Raw genomic sequence first — 19409 nt, 5'->3', positions numbered from 1 at the left:
CAGCCATAACATGGCTTGCTAGTATCCCTACAAGCCAAACTAGCCAAGTTTAGCGAGTTAGCTTTGTTTGCTATATTTCAAATGTACTGTAGTCTAACATTTATAGCTAGTTAGCTAACTAGCCTAGCTAGCCTCAGTGCCTCTCATTAGAACAACACTGGAGAAATGTGTTGGTGTTTCATATAATGACTTTGAGTCTTTATGACTCATATTAGTCTTGGAGTAACTATACCTGTGGTTTGTAGCGAGCTAGCTAACGTGTGTCTGTGGGTTGTCTCATATTCTACACCATGCTGCTACAGTAGGAATACAGACATTACACAACAATTGCCCATGAATATCTAATAGCGTTTTCGTCTTTCTTTCACAGACAATACTGCTTGGCTACTAAGAAGTTGATGACTCGCAAGAGGAGATGTGAAAGGTGTGCTCGATTTTATACTCCTTTCGGCAAAGGTGTGGCTGAAATTGCCGAATCCACTAATTTAAAGGGGTTTCCACATACTATGGTATATGTAGTATAAGTATTCACACCCCTGAGTCAATACTTTGTAGAAGCACCTTGAGCGGCTATTACAGTTGTGAGTCTGTCTGGATAAGTCTCAGAGCTTTCCACTTTGCCCATTATTCTTTTCAAATTTCTTCAAGCTCGGTCAAATTGGTTGTTGATCATTGCTAGACAACCATTTTCAGGTCTTGCCATAGATGTTCAAGTAGATTTAAGTGAAAACTGTACTCAGGAACATTCACTGTCTTTTGGTAACCAACTCCAGTGTAGATTTTGCCTTGTGTTTTAGGTTATTGTCCTGCTGAAAGTTGAATTAATCTCCCATTGTCAGGTAGAAAGCAGGCTAAACCAGGTTTTCCTCTAGGATTTTGCCTGTGTTTAGCGCCATTCTGTTTCTTTTTTTTATCCTTAACAATTACAAGCATACCCATAACATGATGCAGCCACTACTATGCTTGAAAATATGGAGAGTGGTACTCAGTAATGTGTTGTATTGGATATAAAACATTGTTTTATATATTTGAACTTTTACCCCTTTTTTCGTCCCAATTTTGTGATATCCAATTGGAAGTTAGTCTTGTCCCATCTCTTCAACTCCGCTATGGACTCTGGAGAGACGAAGGTCGAGAGCCATGGATCCACCTGCCAAGCTGCTCTGTTTCTTGACACGCTGCTCTCTTAATCCGGAAGCCAGCCGCACCAATGTGTCAGAGGAAACACGGTACAGCTGGTGACTGAAGTCAGCTTGCAGGCGTCCGGCCCGCCACAAGGAGTCGCTAGAGCGCAATGGGACAAGGATATCCCGGCCAGCCAAACGCTGGGCCCTAACCTGGATGACGCTGGGCCAATTGAGCGCCGCCTCATGGGTCTCCTGGTCACGCCTGGCTCTGACACAGCCTGGGATCGAACCTGGGTCTGTCGTGACACCTTAGACCACTGTGCCCCTCGGGAGGCTGTTGTATAGCATTTTCCCTCAACACAACACTTTGTATTCAGGACAAAAAGTAAATTGCGGTATTACTTTAGTGCTTTGTTGCAAACAGGATCCATCCATTTATTCTGTACAAGTTTCCTTATTTTCACTCTGTCAATTAGGTTAGTATTGTGGAGTAACTACAAAGTTGTTGATCTATGCTCAGTTGTCTCCAATCACAGCCATTACACTCTGTAACTGTTTAAAGTCACTATTGGGCCTCAAGGTGAAATCCTGAAGTGGTTTCCTTCCTCTCAGGCAACTGAGTTTGGAAGGACGCCTGTATCTTTGTAGTGACTGGGTGTATTGATACACCATCCAAAGTGTAAATAATAACTTCACCATGCTCAAAGGGATATCCAATGTCTGCTTTTTAATTTTTACTCTAGGTGCCCTTCTTTGCGATGCATTGGACTACTTTGCTGGTTTTTGTGTTTGAATCCGTGTTTGATATTCACTGAACTTATCTAGGCTTGCCATAACAAAGGGGTTGAATACTTATTGACTCAAGACTTTTCAGCTCATTTGTAAATAATTTGTAAATTTACATTTTTCCACTTTAACATTATGGGGTATTGTGTGTAGGCCAGTGACAACAAATTCAGGCTGTAACACAACATAATGTGGAAAAAGTCAAGTTGTGTGAATACTTTCTGAAGGCACTGTTTATGTCATACATTTCTATACAGTAACTATTCCTGGATACTGCTGTGTAAACTCACCTCGGTCTCCTGAGCAAATAAACTTTGTCTTGAATACAAGCCATGTCTACTTATTTGCTATATTACCTACGTTTCCATCCAATTGGCGACAGATTTTCAAGCAAATCTCAAAAAATCTGCATAAAGAAAGTTTTTCCCTCCAGTGGTGTGTCTCTACCAAACTGACTTGTTGCCGAGAAAAATCAGTGCATGATGTCGTAGTGCACACAAAATGCAATTTTCTGCTAATTTTGCATGTACCGAATAAAAATCTGAAGTTCAATGTGTTTCCATCGCATTTTCAACTCTACAGATTAGATTTATATGTTTTGTCTCAAAAATATAGCAAATGTGCCTACACCGGTCTTGGGACATTCGCTATAGCCAACAGCTCGCAGATACAGTGCAGGTAGGTTAGTCTACGTTATGATATTATTATGGATAAGAGCGAGAATATTTGCCAAATGGCAGTCAAGCATCGATCATCATGTCACCAGAATAAGACCCTTGATATTTATTTGAAAGGAGCATCAAGCACATAGTGTGCACTTTCAACACTGTGAAGTTCATCATAACTCATGTCATCTGTAGTCTAATAAACTGCATGGTTTCCCAAGTCGTAGTGGAAGGATCGCACACCATATCACGAGACTCCAAGTTAGCTTTGATGGTGATGGTTATTATATTAGTAGTTGCACATAAAGGCTTTTCCACTGCTATTTCTCTCATAATACATTTTATAGACAAAAAAGATCCCACCATGTCAAATTAACAAATCTGTAGGCATTTATAAAATTGTACTGAAACTTCCTCTTTCCACACAGTTGTCATATTTTTTTTTTTTAAATACGGTGTGACTTTACTCGTGGTTAGACAGACTAATCTATTGTTTTATTGAAGCATGTTTACTTGCCAACAAATGTAAGTTGAAATGATCCACCAACTCCCTGCATCATTTGTTTTAGCAGTAAGATTGAAGCTAAATTTATCCAAACACGTTTCATGAATATCACAATGAATTGATCCAGAAGTTGAAGTCAACACTTTATTGCTTTCTGATGCAGCTGGAAATGGATTCTACAAGGTGTCAAAAGCATTCCACAGGGATGCTGGCCCATGTTGACTCCAATAGAATACCACAGTGTGACCCATTAAACCTAGTGGTCAAACAACGAAATGGTCCTAGTAGTTTTCCCATAGGGGATTTTAGAAACACTTAAAATAAGGGCTGTGTTTTGTGTAGGCTTACCCTTCTGTGATGTTTTGATAACCGTGTAAATCTCTAGGACAAGGTGACTTCTATCAGGGTAAGCATACACGAAAAAAACTTTATTTGAAGTGTTTCTAAAATTCCCTATGGATGGTTGAAAAACGATTAGAACCATTTTCCTGTTTGACCGCTAGGTTTTATGACGCCTCCACTGTGGGGCCCTACGCTTCCCACAGTTGTGTCAAGTTGGCTGGATGTGCTTTGGGTGATGGACCGTTCTTGATACACACTGCAAACTGTTGAGCATTAAAAAAACAGCAAAAACTACCTACCATACCCCATTCAAAGGCACTTTAAATATTTTGTCTTGCCATAGTCTCATAATGGCACACATACACAATCCATGTCTCAATTGTCTCGAGGCTTAAAAATACTTATTTAACCTGACTCCTCCCTTTCATCTACACTGATTTGAAGTGGATTTAACAAGTGACCTCAATAAGGGATTATAGCTTTCACCTGGTCAGTCTATGTCATGGGAAAGAGCAGGTGTTCTTAATGTTTTGTACACTCCGTGTATACCACAGTTGTGAGCATACTAAGTATTCTATATTATACTACAACATCAGTCAAACTGATTATGGATGTTGTGTCGGTTGAATGTTCCAGGCAGGTTACAAAATGTTCTTTAGCTGGCGAAACTCTTGTGTTGGATAATGGCAGCTGGTTTAGCAGGCGTTGGCGCTGTGGCGATGTTCTTCACCACCCACTGCTTTGACCTCTTTCAGAAGATTTGTATGTACTTCCAACATTCCTGAAAATACATGAAGACTGATCATGAAGATGTGTAACCATACAATAAACCATGTTCATCTGTAAACAAAAAAGGGTACAATAGACTGGTATGTGTTTGTTGTTTACTCAGTCAATAATGGGGCTTTGAGATGGGCTATTAGCAAAGATGTGAAAAGTTTGAGGGGGTCTTGACTTGTAGACCATTTAGTTGTGTATTTTTGTGTATGAGCACCTAGTTGTGCTGTTGAGTAGACGAACACTGCCAACAATAGTGAATAGGCTAGAAGAGTATGCTAACAACCCCTCTCCATGCCAAAGAACTGACTGCAAGGGTGTGAAACGTTTGAGGATCACTTGTCTTGTAGACAGTTTAGTGTATTAGTGATTTTGCTTTCTTCAAGGTCATTGTGCTTTCATAAATACCTTTGGCTGTCCTGGCTTGTTTCAAAGTCAGATGATGTTGAGCTTGAGATTTTTCCAGGCTGAAAGCTTTCATCCAGTGGGTCTACAGGCTCTGCACCACTAAAGCTTGTGTCAAGGTCATCGTCATCAACATTAGGATTAGTCTGTAGGACACACAGTAGTCAGTGATAAGCCAACATTTTACTACTTTGTACCCATCAATACACACTCAATCAAGGTACTATATCCACCCACCCCCCTCATGTCAATAGATCATGCATACTAACCATCCCCTCTTTACTGATATCACATTTTTTCCAATTTAGACTTCAAGCCTTGCATGAACAATCAACTAAGCCGCCATAATACAGATATCTACAGTAGAAGTTGTAGCCTACTTGTAAACACACCAACTATGACAAGACACAGACCATGTTTATGCCTACTACCAGTATATTTATTTACTCATCATGGAAAGATTTTGTCGATTTTAGAAGGTGACTTGCACTAGTTCCTGGTGCTGCGCTTGATGTTGATGGGATTGGACTCTAAATAGAACACACAACATTAGTTAGCTAGCTAACGTAACCTAAAGAAGCGAACGTTAGCTTGCAAAGTTACTAATCACATCGTCAGATAGCAGCTGGCTAATTACATTGATATGTTTTGGAATGTCTAGCCAGCGTATTATGAAAGCTAGCTAGATTCTGGTTTTGATAAAGACATGTAGTTAGCTAGGTAACGTTAGCTACGTTACCTCAGCTTGACTACTTTTCTGCTACGCTGATTTTGGCTGATCGGATGCCTTCCTCTTTGAAGTGAAGGGGAAAATCGATGGACTAGCATCACTTTTCAACATTCGATGACATGGCAACTCCATCAGTTATGACTTCAGTTACGTTTCGAAATCCTCTGGCTGAAAGTTCTGGATACAAGCACAGGCATTTTGATATTTCTCACATCAGTTGGATACACCTCCATGAGGAGGTTCTCCATGTCCTGAAATTGCTATGAATTTTGGATATTGTGGTTTGCTTACATCCAGGAAATGTAGCTGGCCTGTTTCTACTGGTGAGATGCAGAAACACTTGTATTTGTGTGTAGTGATATAATTTGAAACTTGTATAATGCATATGATACTGTATGTTTAACATATTAATGTACATACGTATTCAAATAGAGCAGCGGGGAAATTGTAATTTAATGATGGTGGGAATGCGACCTCTGTATTTTTGCTGTGTGTCATCAGCATAAAAGTGAAAGCCCAGTCCGTGTTTCCTCAAGATATTTCCCTGTGGCAGCATGTAGATACAAAACAGTAGTGGCCCTATGACTGAGCCTTGAGGGACCCCTGATGGACCACCACTGTGTCTGACCTACTAGGGCAGAGGGCTACAAACATGGAGTTATCAGTGTCTGACAGGCCCAGGAGCTTCTCCATGCTGTCCAGCAGAATGGCCTGGCTGACAGTGTCAAATGCTGCACTGAGGTCCAGCAATAGGAGGATGCTGGCAGCCCCAGAGTCAGCATTCATCAGGAGCTCATTGGTGACCCTTACCAAGGCACTGTCTGTGCTGTGTCTAGCTCTGAAACCGACTGGAAGGGCTTGAGTAGGTTGTGAGTGGCCATATGGTGTTTTGAATTGACTAGACACAGCACGTTTGAGTAGCTTACTCAGGAAGGGCAGGTTGGAGATAGGCCTGTAGTTCTGGAAGTTGGCAGGGTCAGATCCAGGCTTTTTAAGTACTGGTGTGACTGCTGTGAGTTTGAGCTGAGGAGGGACATATCCAGTGGTAAGGGAAATGTTGATGATTTCCGTGAAGAAAGGTTCCAGAGCATGTAAGCAGGTCTTCAGAAAGGAGGTGAGGATAAGGTCAAGTGGGAAAGTGGTGGGCCTCATTGTCCCAACCAGCTTGGTTACATCAGCTGCAGTGACTGTGGTGAAGGTGGAGAACCTTGACTCAGGGATCATAGGACTGGGTAGATCAACTACAAGAGCTGGAGATGATAAGGTGGTATTATTGATCTTTTCAATTTTGCTTGGGAAGAAGCAAAGGTGTTTATTGCACCGTTTTGGGGAGGCTGAGGTAGCAGTGATGTTTACAGGTTGGGGGAGCTTGATTACAGTAGAGAACAGCACCCGGAAGTTACCACTGCCATTGCTGATCAGTTGGGAGTAGTAAGATGTCTGAGCTGCCTGGCCTGTCTGGATGTCTGGCCTGTTTGTAGTCTTTTTCTGATGTTGCGCATACATCGCATACATCATTCTAGATGACAAGACCGTTGCTTTGAGACAGCGTAGCTCCTCAGTGTACCAGGGAGAATATTTGGAGGAAGACACCAGGCGGGTTTTCAAAGGAGAAACTTCATCCAGTATGGAAGCCAAGGCAGTTTTGTGTTGAGCTACAGAGTCAGTAACTGGCAGGTTGGAGGTTACCACCTCATCGTCCTCGCCTTCTGCATTTTGTTTGTAGGATCCCGTATTGAAAGAGGCTGTTCTTAAACTCCTTACACAAGGTTGTTTTAATCTGTGCAAAACCTCTGAGGAGTCCTTGTGAAGATTGCTGCCATTTCTGAATATTGTGGTCCTGCCTTTGGTCCATTAGATGGTAGATGAGATGCATTGAATTTGCATGAGATGATGATCTAGGAAGATCTAACTAGGCTGGTATTTGAATCCAAACAATTAGCTAGTTAATTGGAGAAGAGAAGTAGCCAAATACAGGGCTGCCAACTTTTGAAGAAAGCTTCGAGTGAGATTTGCTATGTGAATTTCATTGGCACATCCTCTAGCAGGGGGGCTTGGGTGTCCTCCTCCAGGAAAATGTTACTGTTTTAATTTCCTGTGATTTTACACATTTTGACATGGCTTAGGCCTATGAGCAGGGGGGATTTTTTTCTCTCCCAAAAAAATCCATGGGTCAGGTGTATTTGGATGCTTTGAACTTTGTTGTTTTTGAGATTTATGAGGGATGAAATTTAAAGTATGCTAATATTATTTTTGCCATTTTTGTTTTAGGTGGTTTGGTACTTTATTCAGACAGTAATGAAATGGGGAGACAGGCCAAATGGGAGAAACCGTGGGAAGGTTGGGAGCAGGGATTGAACCCTGGTCTCATGTGGACAGTGTTACCGCTACACCAATGCTCTGCACAGGAAATACTAATATTAATGGTTGATGGCATTGGGTAACCAAATCATAGATCGCAGTCGCCTTGCTTTAAAGTTAAGAACACAAACATTTTCTAATTTGGGTGAACTATCTCTTTAAAAGAGGGATGGAAGAAAATCCTGCTTGCTCTCAATGAGGGTTGAACACCCCTGATCTATGTTTCACAAGTGCTGGGTGTTTGAAAATGTTCTTGTTATAACAATTAATTTCTTTAAATCACCGAACCTAATGATTATCAATATTCAAAACTGTCCATGAATGGCTGCAAAAATGCATAGCCTCATATAATTCATTTTAAGACACTAATAGGCATATTAGATTTCAAATATGTGTCACGTTCGTCATACGAAGGAGACCAAGGTGCAGCGTGGTATGCTTACGTTCTAATTTATTAAAATAATGAACACTGAACAAACTAACGAAACGTGAAGCTAATATGAATTGTGCAGACAGGCAACTAAACGTAGAACAAGATCCCACAAACACCAAAGGGAAATGGCTACTTAAATATGATCCCCAATCAGAGACAACGATAAACAGCTGCCTCTGATTGGGAACCATATCAGGCCACCATAGACATACAAATCATCTAGACCTACAAAAATCCTAGACATATAAAAAGCCCTAGACAATGCAAAAACTAGCGTACTCACCCTAGTCACACAGGTTGAACAGTCATCTATTTTAGAATACCTGTTATTTTTTTTATAAATTGTTTTTATTGTACAAGGTATTAAAAAAAAATCTGCCAAAACAAAATCAATATTAGTCTTTCATTTTTACATTACAATCACCTTTGTGCTCTGCACACAGTTTTCATGGGCCTTGTTTTGTGTGCACCTGCCGCAGGTGTCGCATAATCTCTGAAGCGGTTGCGTGGCATGGTCTCTCGGACGAAATCGACCCCATACCCATCAGACCAAAATGACTCCACATCCATGCTCTTTCTGCCGTATGTCCATGTCATCCATAGACATGTCTCACGTACTATTTCCTTTTCTGTGCGCATGAGTGGCAGTACAATCTCTGATGTGCTGCAATATTTGCAACATCTACATGTCACAAACTCGTCACTCATCACATAAACCGTGCTATCCCTCCAAGACTCCTGTCTCACCGTAGATGGAATTACCATCTGTTGGCTCTGTTTTTCTGCGGCATGGCTTAGGCATCAGAGGCGGAGACTCGAAGTAAACATTGGGAATCAGATGAAGACTCTTCATCTGCAACGTCAAGCTCAATATCCGAGCCTCCATCCGGCTCCAACTCATATAAATTCTGCAGCATTTGCAATGCTGTCAGTGCGTCCATTCGTTTGGTTCGTCTTTCCAATGTGCGCTACACACATTGTGGGTTGTATTCCGTGTCTGATTTGACTCTCCAAGGTGAAATTATATACAATTTCCAGCCTTTCGTAATAAAATAATTAGACCGCCCACAATTCTTCATCATCATTACACTATTACACTTCATCATCCTCATCGTTCACTTCATTGAAGTCACATGCACCATTATCAGAATCCATCTGGTTTTTATCGCCCATTCATCCATTGACGACAGAATAGCATATTTTAAGTTTATTATGTTACTAGTTTTTGCTTAGTAGCCAGTGGTCATGTGCTGACTGCAATGACAGCACGGATATCCTTGGAAAAAGTGAAATATGGAAACAGCTGCACTATTTGACAAAAGTAAGTGTCATAGAATCTGCAGAATATGGACTTTCTGAGACTATATAGAAATATAAATGTTTTACCTGCATGTGACTCTGAAGGAGGATTTGATAAAGTAATGCTCCTTTCCTTGCATCTGTCAATTACAAGGTGCACACATCTTTTCTATATACAATTTGATAGGCCTAACTGATAGGCCTAAGAATTGTCACTCATCAAATGATTTAATCTTGTCTATAGGCTAACTCTTATGTGTGAAATTAGTATCGGTATAGTTTATGGTGTTATTTCAATGGGCCGGCTGTGCAGGCTGACTGGCATCGTTTGTTTCCCGCTCATCAACCTAGATAGAGTCAAGGATATGTTTAGCATTATTCTAAAGGCCTACTGCAACACATAGCATGTTTTAGTTTTCCTTACAATACATTTGATCAGTAGTAGAGTTACAGTAAATAAAACAGTCCCGTAACGGCTTATTTTTTACAAAGTAAAACGTCAATCAACCAACCTGCAAGGCGCGGTCAAATTATTTGCTGCTGAAAAATAGGCACAACACAACCTCATCATTACACTATTGTCTTTCTGAATTAAATCAACCTCTTCATCCTGCTTATCATTCAGTTAAGCCCAATAAGATGCACAATTACGCCCATTCATCCATTTGTCATTCATTCAGCGAGGAGAGAGAGGGAGACACATTAGCACCTGGCTGGGTACCAATGTCCTACAGCACATTATCTTGGCGGGTTAAGTTGGGAATAGGTGTGGGACAAATGGTAAAAAGGCTCTAAATACTTTTCTGTTTGACAGAATTTTGAAATCACAATGTAAAATACAAACATTTAGGAAAAGTAAGGGAAGGAGCAGGGCACTGCTTTTTTCGGGGGCCACCTTTTCTTTTACTTACAAAATCAAACGTCAGTGGCCGTTGGCCTATGGCGGTTCTAGTGTTAAACATTTGAACAAGGCCAGAATCAAATTTATTGGATCACTTACATACAATAACACAACATCTGCATATAATGACAGTTTGTGCTCATCTGAACCAGAATTTGGCCTTACAGTAGACGCTGATATGGTGAATCTCCTTTAAGCCCAGGAAGCAGCCATTCAACCTGCCGTTCACCAGCTTTTCAAGCTTAATAATGTCAAATTACATTTGTTACTCACCAAATATGGAGTTTCGATCAGCGACTATCGTCATTTACTGCTGTCACAGCTGGTATGTACTCTCCTCCCACTCCCCCCGTTCTCTGGTGTCATGTTGCTGTCTGAGGGACTGCAACAGGTGGAAACTGACCTTCAACCTTTTGGCAGCATTGCTGGACGCTCCGAGGACCTCTGACTGAGCTCTGAAGTTTATGCCTACAATACCATAACATGCCATTTAGAACTCCCACACACACAGATGTCTACTCATGCTCACAACACACTCCCTCTCCTCTGTTTCAGGTGGGATAAACAGGTGATCTCGGTGCGAGAGGCTAAGGCTCTGCCCAAGTCAAATAGTCTAGAGTGGAGAGACAAGTTCATCTGTGTGGAAGGTAGGTCAGACCAGACCTGACTAGTCAATCACTTCCAACCATGACACTGACACCAAGCTGCCTCCCACACAGTTGTGTAGTGACTGTGTAAAAAACGTTATTACCATGATGTAATGTCTCCCCTTTTAGATCATCTTCTTATATTGATACCTAGGGGCTAGAGAATTGTGCTACAAAACATGATTGTGCAATACATGCTGGTGCAATACATTTGGGTCTTGATAAATCAGTGTCAATGTTTTAATGTGGCATCTGTCCCAACTGAAATGTTGTCTCTCCATTGTTGCTCTCTCAGAGCCATTTGATGGCACCAACACAGCCAGGGCAGTCCATGAGAAGGTCAAGTTTGATGCCATCAAAGCACAGTTCGCTGAGGTAGACTTAGGGAACGTTTCACTGTGGTTGTTTTCCTTCCACATTGCAAATCCACCATTTTTCTTTTTCTTTTTCACCATTTGGGAGCCTGGGGCATCCCAAATCTAACCCCACCCCTCTCACTCTCTCTAGTCTTGGCAGATGCTCCAGCTGAGAAAGGATCTCAACTTCATCCTCCCAATCAGAAACACCATTCAGAGATGAGGAGGAGGAACTGTGAGTGACTCAGCTGTACAGAGGAAATCTGCCTGGTCTGTCCTGGGCCTTTCTGCTGGGTTGTACAGTCTCCGTCTCCCTCCTCAGCATGCCAAAGCCCTAACATTCAGACTCTTCACGTTCTCCTGACTCACCTGCCAATGTTACGGACACAGAGGAGAAATAAAAGAAAGTATAACCTCTGATATTTGAAGAGGATACATGAGATTGCTGCTAAAGTGTGTGTGACCTGAAGTATTGCTGCTGCCTCGCATAGGGGCCCATTCAGACTTAGTAAATTTCTCTTTCTTAGGCACGCTTTTCCTACGCACTTCTCAGTAGTTGGTATTCAGACTTCAGGCATGTAACGAGGTTTGGGGGGGGGGGTTCCCTTGCGCGCACTAAATAAATGGAATTCAACTCCAGAATACATACCAATTTGATCAGGGAGTTTTTGTTCAGTCATACTGAATAAAAATATAAACGCAACATGCCTCAATTTCAACAATTTTACTGAGTTACAGTTAATTTAAAGGAAATCAGTCAAAATAAATAAATACATTTGGCCCTAATCTATGGATTTCACATTACTGGGCAGGGGCGCAGCCATGGGTGGTCCTGGGAGGGCATGGGCCCACCCACTTGGGAGTCAGGCCCAGCCAATCAAAATGAGTTTTTCCCCACAAAAGGGCTTTATTACAGACAGAAATAATCCTGAATTTCATCAGCTGGCTTGGTGGCTAGTCTCAGACGATCCTGCAGCTGAAGAAGCCGAATGTGGAGGTCCTGGGCTGGCGTGGTTACACGTGGTCTGCGGTTGTGAGGCCGGTTGGACGTACTGCCAAATTCTCTAAAACGGTGTCGGAGGCGGCTTTTGTTAGAGAAATTAACATTTCATTCTCTGGCAACAGCACTGGTGGACATTCCTGCTGTCAGCATGCCAATTGCACACTCTCAAAACTTGAGATATCTGTGGCATTGTGTTGTGTGACAAAACTGTACATTTTAGAGTGGCCTTTTATTGTCCCCAGCACAAGGTGCACCTATGTAATGATCATGCTGTTTAATCATTTTATTGATATGCCACACCTGTCAGGTGGATAGATTATCTTGGCAAAGGAGAAATGCTCACTAAGAGGGATGTAAACAATTTTGTGCACATAAATGGAGACAAATAAGGTTTTTGTGTGTATGGAAAATGTCTGTGATCTTTTATTTAAGCTCATAAAACATGGGACCAACACTTTACATGTTGCATTTATATTTTTGTTTAGTATCGTTAATCTGTTCATTTCTCTAAAGCAATCTCTTTAAATATGGTGTACCTTTAATTTGAATTTGATCGGCACAAGACTTGTAGACTATGACGAATGCGTTCAGAATATAGAAGCCATTAAAACATATACTGTGGGGAGAACAAGTATTTGAGACACTGCCGATTTTGCAGGTTTTCCTACTTACAAAGCATGTAGGGGTCTGTAATTTTTTATCATAGGTACACTTCAACTGTGAGAGACGGAATCTAAAACAAATCCAGAAAATCACATTGTATGATTTTTAAGTAATTAATTTGTATTTTATTGCATGACAAGTATTTGATCACCTAGCAACTAGTAAGAATTCCGGCTCTCACAGACCTGTAAGTTTTTCTTTAAGAAGTCCCCTTGTTCTCCACTCATTTCCTGTATTAACTGCACCTGTTTGAACTCGTTACCTGTATAAAAGACACCTGTCCACACACTCAATCAAACAGACTCCAACCTCTCCACAATGGCCAAGACCAGGGAGCTGTGTAAGGAAATCAGGGATGAAATTGTAGACCTGTACAAGGCTGGGATGGGCTACAGGACAATAGGCAAGCAGCTTGGTGAGAAGGCAACAACTGTTGGTGCAATTATTAGAAAATGGAAGAAGTTCAAGATGACGGTCAATCACCCTCGGTCTGGGGCTCCATGCAAGATCTCACCTCGTGGGGCATCAATGATCATGAGGAAGATGAGGGATCAGCCCAGAACAACACGGCAGGACCTGGTCAATGACCTGAAGAGAGCTGGGACCACAGTCTCAAAGAAAACAATTAGTAACACACTACGCCGTCATGGATTAAAATCGTGCAGTGCACGCAAGGTCCCCCCGATCAAGCCAGCGCATGTCTGAAGGCCCGTCTGAAGTGTGCCAATGACCATCTGGATGATCCAGAGGAGGAATGGGAGAAGGTCATGTGGTCTGATGAGACAAAAATAGAGTTTTTTGGTCTAAACTCCACTCGCCATGTTTGGAGGAAGAAGAAGGATGAGTAGAACCTCAAGAACACCATCCCAACCGTGAAGCATGGAGGTGGAAACATCATTCTTTGGGGATGCTTTTCTGCAAAGGGGACAGGACGACTGCACCGTATTGAGGGGAGGATGGATGGGGCCATGTATCGCAAGATCTTGTTAGAGCATTGAAAATGGGTTGTGGCTGGGTCTTCCAGCATGACAACAACCCGAAACACACAGCCAGGGCAACTAAGGACTATGGAGTGGCTCTGTAAGAAGCATCTCAAGGTCCTGGAGTGGCCTAACCCAATAGAACATCTTTGAAGGGAGCTGAAAGTCCGTATTGCCCAGTGACAGCCCCGAAACCTGGAGGATCTGGAGAAGGTCTGTATGGAGGGGTGGGCCAAAATCCCCGCTGCAGTGTGTGCAAACCTGGTCATGAACTACAGGAAACATATGATCTCTGTAATTGCAAACAAAGGTTTCTGTACCAAATATTAAGTTATGCTTTTCTGATGTATCAAATACTTATGTCATGCAATAAAATGCAAATTAATTACTTAAAAATCATACAATGTGATTTTCTGGATTTTTGTTTTAGATTCCGTCTTTCACAGTTGAAGTGTACCTATGATAAAAATTACAGACCTTTACATGTTTTGTAATTAGGAAACACTGCCGGTTTTGCAGGTTATCAAATACTTGTTCTCCCCACTGTACATATTTGCCTCAATTTCAGAACCCATGGGTAGATTTACACATTTATGTTTAGGGAATAATCATGAATCCTACTTAATGGAAAAATGTTGCCTTTTACGGGCAAATGAAGAAAGGTGGTTTGATTCATTGTGAAACCTGCCACACTCAGATCATCAATGGTAACGTTATAATATGTAGAATAGTATACAGCAGTATCATATAATAAATATTCGCTAATTGCCCGCATTGATCATTGAACTGTTTTATGGCAAGTACAAAGTCTTGCGGCATTCATAAAGTTCAAAGAAACAGTTTGATAATAATAATTATTTATTTTTACTACAATTTGTATTTGGCCTTCATTAAATAGTATCCACTATTATTTGACCCTCCGCCACAACCACAAGGACGCCCTTACAGTGGAAATAAATAAAGTTAGGCTGCGAACATTAAATTGGGAGTTAAATATATGTGGTTATGGTCGCTACCCACAGTTGCTTATAATATTTAACATAGGCTATTAATTTAATCCCTGCAAGTTATAAGGCCATACAATTAAAATTCTGCATAATGGCACAGCATTTCATACTTCACTGTGGGAAAGGGGCATAAATAGGCCTACCTGTCATGTTTATATGTTTTTCAGATTCCTTCCATTCATCTGCAGCGATCATAAGGTAAAGTAGATCTAAAACAATTGTTATTTAGCCTATATGTATAATCTCCATATCCAAACGGATTACCTAGCTCTTGTTAATAGCTCTTATCATATCATTTATTTGATCTGCACCCCAAACGGATACCTTGCTGGCACTGGCATTTCCCCCAAGCTTAAATTCAAGGTCAGAATACGCTTAGACAGAAAAGTGCAGAAAAAGGTAATAAAGTACATTCACGAGCGTGTAACTCTGGTCTGAATTGTCCCCTTAGATAAGAGCGGACCCTGACAGAAAACATAGCTATGATAATATCCCTTTCTTCACCCCACTCTCTTTTCATCTCCATCTCTTTCTCTCCTCTGTGTCTGCCCTTGTACATGGAATTGTAATGATCTGTCCTAAGGTTCTCCCTGAACTGTGTTCTACTTCCTCTGCTCTTTACATACAATGGGGGACCTGTCCTCCCAAGATCAAAGGTCAAACCCTTGGTCAAGAACACATCTCGGAACCTCCAGTCAGCTCTCTAATATTAGCTCCTCAGCACCTGTATGTTTCCAGCTTATCTATGATTATCTATGACATTGACAATGTTGTTGGGCGAAGTACCAATCCTAGGTAGAATGCATATTAGAATGTTATTATCATGGAACATTATCATTCTGCTGTCATTATTCTGTTGTCTCTATGACAATAGGTAGAGGTAGTGTCTGCAGAAGTGCTTTTGTGGGAATAACAACTAAGAAATCCATTTGGGATCCTAGGTTATGATGGCATGTATGAGCACCCAGCAAACCAAAATGGGTTCTATGAAAGATCCCAGAACATTCATTAGGTTGCGGTAAATGTTCTCATAATACAAAAACTGTCCCGTTGTGCTGATGATTATACAATGTTTGTATAAAACATTCACCTGACATTGCAAGAACATTCGCAGAACACATTTAGTCTGTTCTTTAAAGGTTCCCAGAATGTGGGAACAGTCTGGTGGGAACATTGTGGGGACATCACAAAAGATGTGTTCCCAAAACACAAAACCTGTCCAGATGATTATACAATGTTTATATTAGTTTGCAAGAACGTTCCCAGAACACATTTCTTATGTTATTTAAAAGTTCTTAAAACATTTATTTCGGTTTTGGGAACATTGCGGGATATGACAAGATGGGTTCCCAAAACAGAAAATCTGTCCATTTGAGATGACATTCTTACAATGTTTGTATCAGGGTGCACAAAACTTTCCCTCGATGTTCATTGAATGTTATTTATATGTTCTCAGAATGATCGAATTCAGTTTTGAACAGTCCATGGAGGTTTCTTTCATGTATTAGTGTTCTCTTACTGTTGACAAAGTTAGTTGTACAACAATCCATGTAGAAACACATCTGGCAATTAATTGTAATTACATGACAATTTATTGTACAAACAGTTCTGCCATAGTCTCAAGCGGGGATCGGACATGGGAGCGTTATCCCTGGAATTAATCCATAGCGCCATTGGAAAGGGACTAACATACAGTTAAAGCAATTTACACCTTTACTCTGACTTCCAGATTGTGGTCTTTATCTTTGCATACAGTACCTGTCAAAAGTTTGGACACCTACTCATTCAAGAGTTTTTCTTAATTTTTTACTTTATTTTCTACATTGTAGAATGATAGTGAAGACGTCAACACTATGAAATAACACATACTAATTCATGTAGTAACGAAAAAATTGTTAAACAAATCAAAATATTTTTCTGAACCAGCTTCACCTGGAATGCTTTTCCAACCATCTTGAAGGAGTTCCCACATTTTCTGAGCACTTGTTGGCTGCTTTTCCTTCACTCTGCGATCCAACTCATCCCAAACCATCTCAATTGGGTTGAGGTCAGGTGATTGTGGAGGCCAGATCATCTGATGCAGCACTCCATCACTCTCCTTCTTGGTCAAGTAGCTCCTACACAGCCTGGAGGTGTGTTGGGTCATTGTCCTGTTAGAGAAAAAAAATTATAGTTCCACTAAGTGCAAACCAGATGAGATGGCATATCGTTGCAGAATGCTGTGGTAGACATACTGGTTAAGTGTGCCCTGAAATCTAAATAAATCCCTGACAGTGTCACCATGAAACATTACAGGAGCATTCTGCTAATGTTGATGGATGTGTGTTTTAAAATCCCAGCCCCCGTCCCCGCAGGAGGCCTTTTGCCTTTTGGTAGGCCGTCATTGTAAATAGGAATATGTTCTTGACTGACTTGCCTAGTTAAATAAAGATTAAATAAATTTTTAAAAAGCAGCCCCACATCATCACTCCCCCTCCATGCTGCAAGGTGCGAACCACACATGTGGAGATCATCCATTCACTTACTCTATGCGTCTCACAAAAACACTGCGGTTGGAACCAAAAATCTCAAATTTGGACTCATCAGACCAAAATACAGATTTCCACCTGTCTAATGCCCATTGCTCGTGTCTCTTGGCCCATGTAAGTCTCTTCTTCTTATTGGGTCCTTAAGTAGTGGTTTATTTGCAGCAGTTAGAACACGAAGGCCTGATTCACACAGTCTCCTCTGAACAGTTGATGTTGAGATGTGTCTGTTACTTGAACTCTGTGAAGCATTTATTTGGGCTGCAATCTGAGGCTGCTAACTCTAATGAACTGGGTCTTCCTTTCCTGTGGCGTTCCTCATGAGAGCCAGTTTCATTATAGCGCTTGATGGTTTTTGCGACTACTTGAAGAAACTTTTGAAATTTTCCAGATTGATTCCGGATTGATTGTCTTAAAGTAATGATGGACTGTCGTTTCTTTTTGCTTATTTGAGCTGTTCTTGCCATAATATGGACTGGGTCTTTTACCAACTAGGGCTATTTTCTGTATACCAACACTACCTTGTCACAACACAACTGGCTCAAACCCATTAAGGAAAGAAATTCCACAATTTAACTTAACATGGCAGACCTGTTAATTGAAATGCATTCCAGGTGACTACCTCATGAAGCTGGTTAAGAGAATGCCAAGAGTTTGAAAAGCTGTCATCAAGGCAAAGGGTGGCTACTTTGAAGAATATAAAATATAAAATATATTTTGGTTACTACATGATTCCATGTGTGTTATTTCATAGTTGTGATGTCTTCACTATTATTCTCCAATGTAGAAAATAGTAAAAAATAAAGAAAACCCTTGAATGAGTAGATGTGTCCAAACTTTTGACCGGTACTGTATATACGAAGACATATACAGTACATATCATAATTAAAGTATTTCAATACAAAGGGAAATCCACGGGAAACATTAGGATCCTGGTGGCGCAGCAGACTCGGTAGCCTACAGGGCTTGACAATGTTCAAATCTATTTGATTACCATTCTTTAAAAAAGCTATAGTTATGTTTGGACAGTACCTTAATAAAATATAACGATGTAAGAAGATTGAAATGCCATTTCTTTAAAAGTTTGGCAACTTCATATAATAGTGTTACAACACACATCAATATTAGCAGCACTTAAACAGCAATGTTTTCAAAACTACTTCCATTATCATTGACGTATGTTTTTCGAACAATTCTGGATCATCATGTCATAATCTTTAAAGAATAACTTCATAAGAGTCTCGCAGGAATGTTTCTTGTTGTTATAGGTGTTAGTATTAATATCATCCCAACATTACCTGAATAATAAATAAAAAATTGTTTTTTTTAGAACAATTTATATTGCTCCAACAGGGAAGGTTATTAGGACCATAATGTCACACTATAACTTTGAGACCTTGTAGGAATATTCCCTGCTTGCTGTTATGTGTTTGAATAACATATCCATCAACATTAGCAGAATGCTCCTGTAGTGTTTCCTCAGAACCACTTCTATTGCTCCCACATTTTGTTGCGGAAGTATGTTCTAAGAACATTAATGGATAATTGTGTTACCCCTGGCAACCTAATGAGATCCTTAGTGTAATGTTCTTTGATAATTTTTAGAACATTCCAACAATTAAAAAAAAAAAATTATCGTAGAAAATAATATTTGGTGATCAAAAAAATGCTTTGAATGTTTGTGGGACGTTATCATTCTCAAATCTCAAAACCTAACTAGAACTTCATTAAGAATGTTAGCTAATGTTCTGGGAATGTTCCCGGTTTGCTGGGCTGTTGGTTGTTATAAATACACATCATAGGTTGTTAAATACAGGATATTAATTTGACCACCCTGTTGTAGGATATTTCTTCCTGCACCATAGGAAATTAAAACTTTTATTTTATTTAAGGTTAA

General features: G+C 40.5%; 1 protein-coding gene across 1 annotated transcript in view; it reads left to right on the top strand.

The window, feature by feature from the left end:
- The window catches only part of tent2 (terminal nucleotidyltransferase 2), a 39530-nt gene extending 26734 nt beyond the window's left edge, over positions 1–12796 (top strand). The window contains exons 13-15 of the mRNA XM_029638665.2: positions 10887–10978; positions 11274–11353; positions 11486–12796. Coding sequence (XP_029494525.1) covers positions 10887–10978; positions 11274–11353; positions 11486–11557 — 244 coding nt within the window. The 3' untranslated portion in view covers positions 11558–12796. The remainder of the gene's footprint in view (positions 1–10886; positions 10979–11273; positions 11354–11485) is intronic.
- The last annotated feature ends 6613 nt before the right edge of the window (positions 12797–19409 follow it).

Source organism: Oncorhynchus nerka, linkage group LG27 (assembly GCF_034236695.1).
Source record: "Oncorhynchus nerka isolate Pitt River linkage group LG27, Oner_Uvic_2.0, whole genome shotgun sequence".
Classification (NCBI taxonomy): Eukaryota; Metazoa; Chordata; class Actinopteri; order Salmoniformes; family Salmonidae; genus Oncorhynchus; species Oncorhynchus nerka.
Note: the sequence above shows the minus strand (reverse complement) of the source record. Positions and strands in the feature narration are given on the sequence as shown.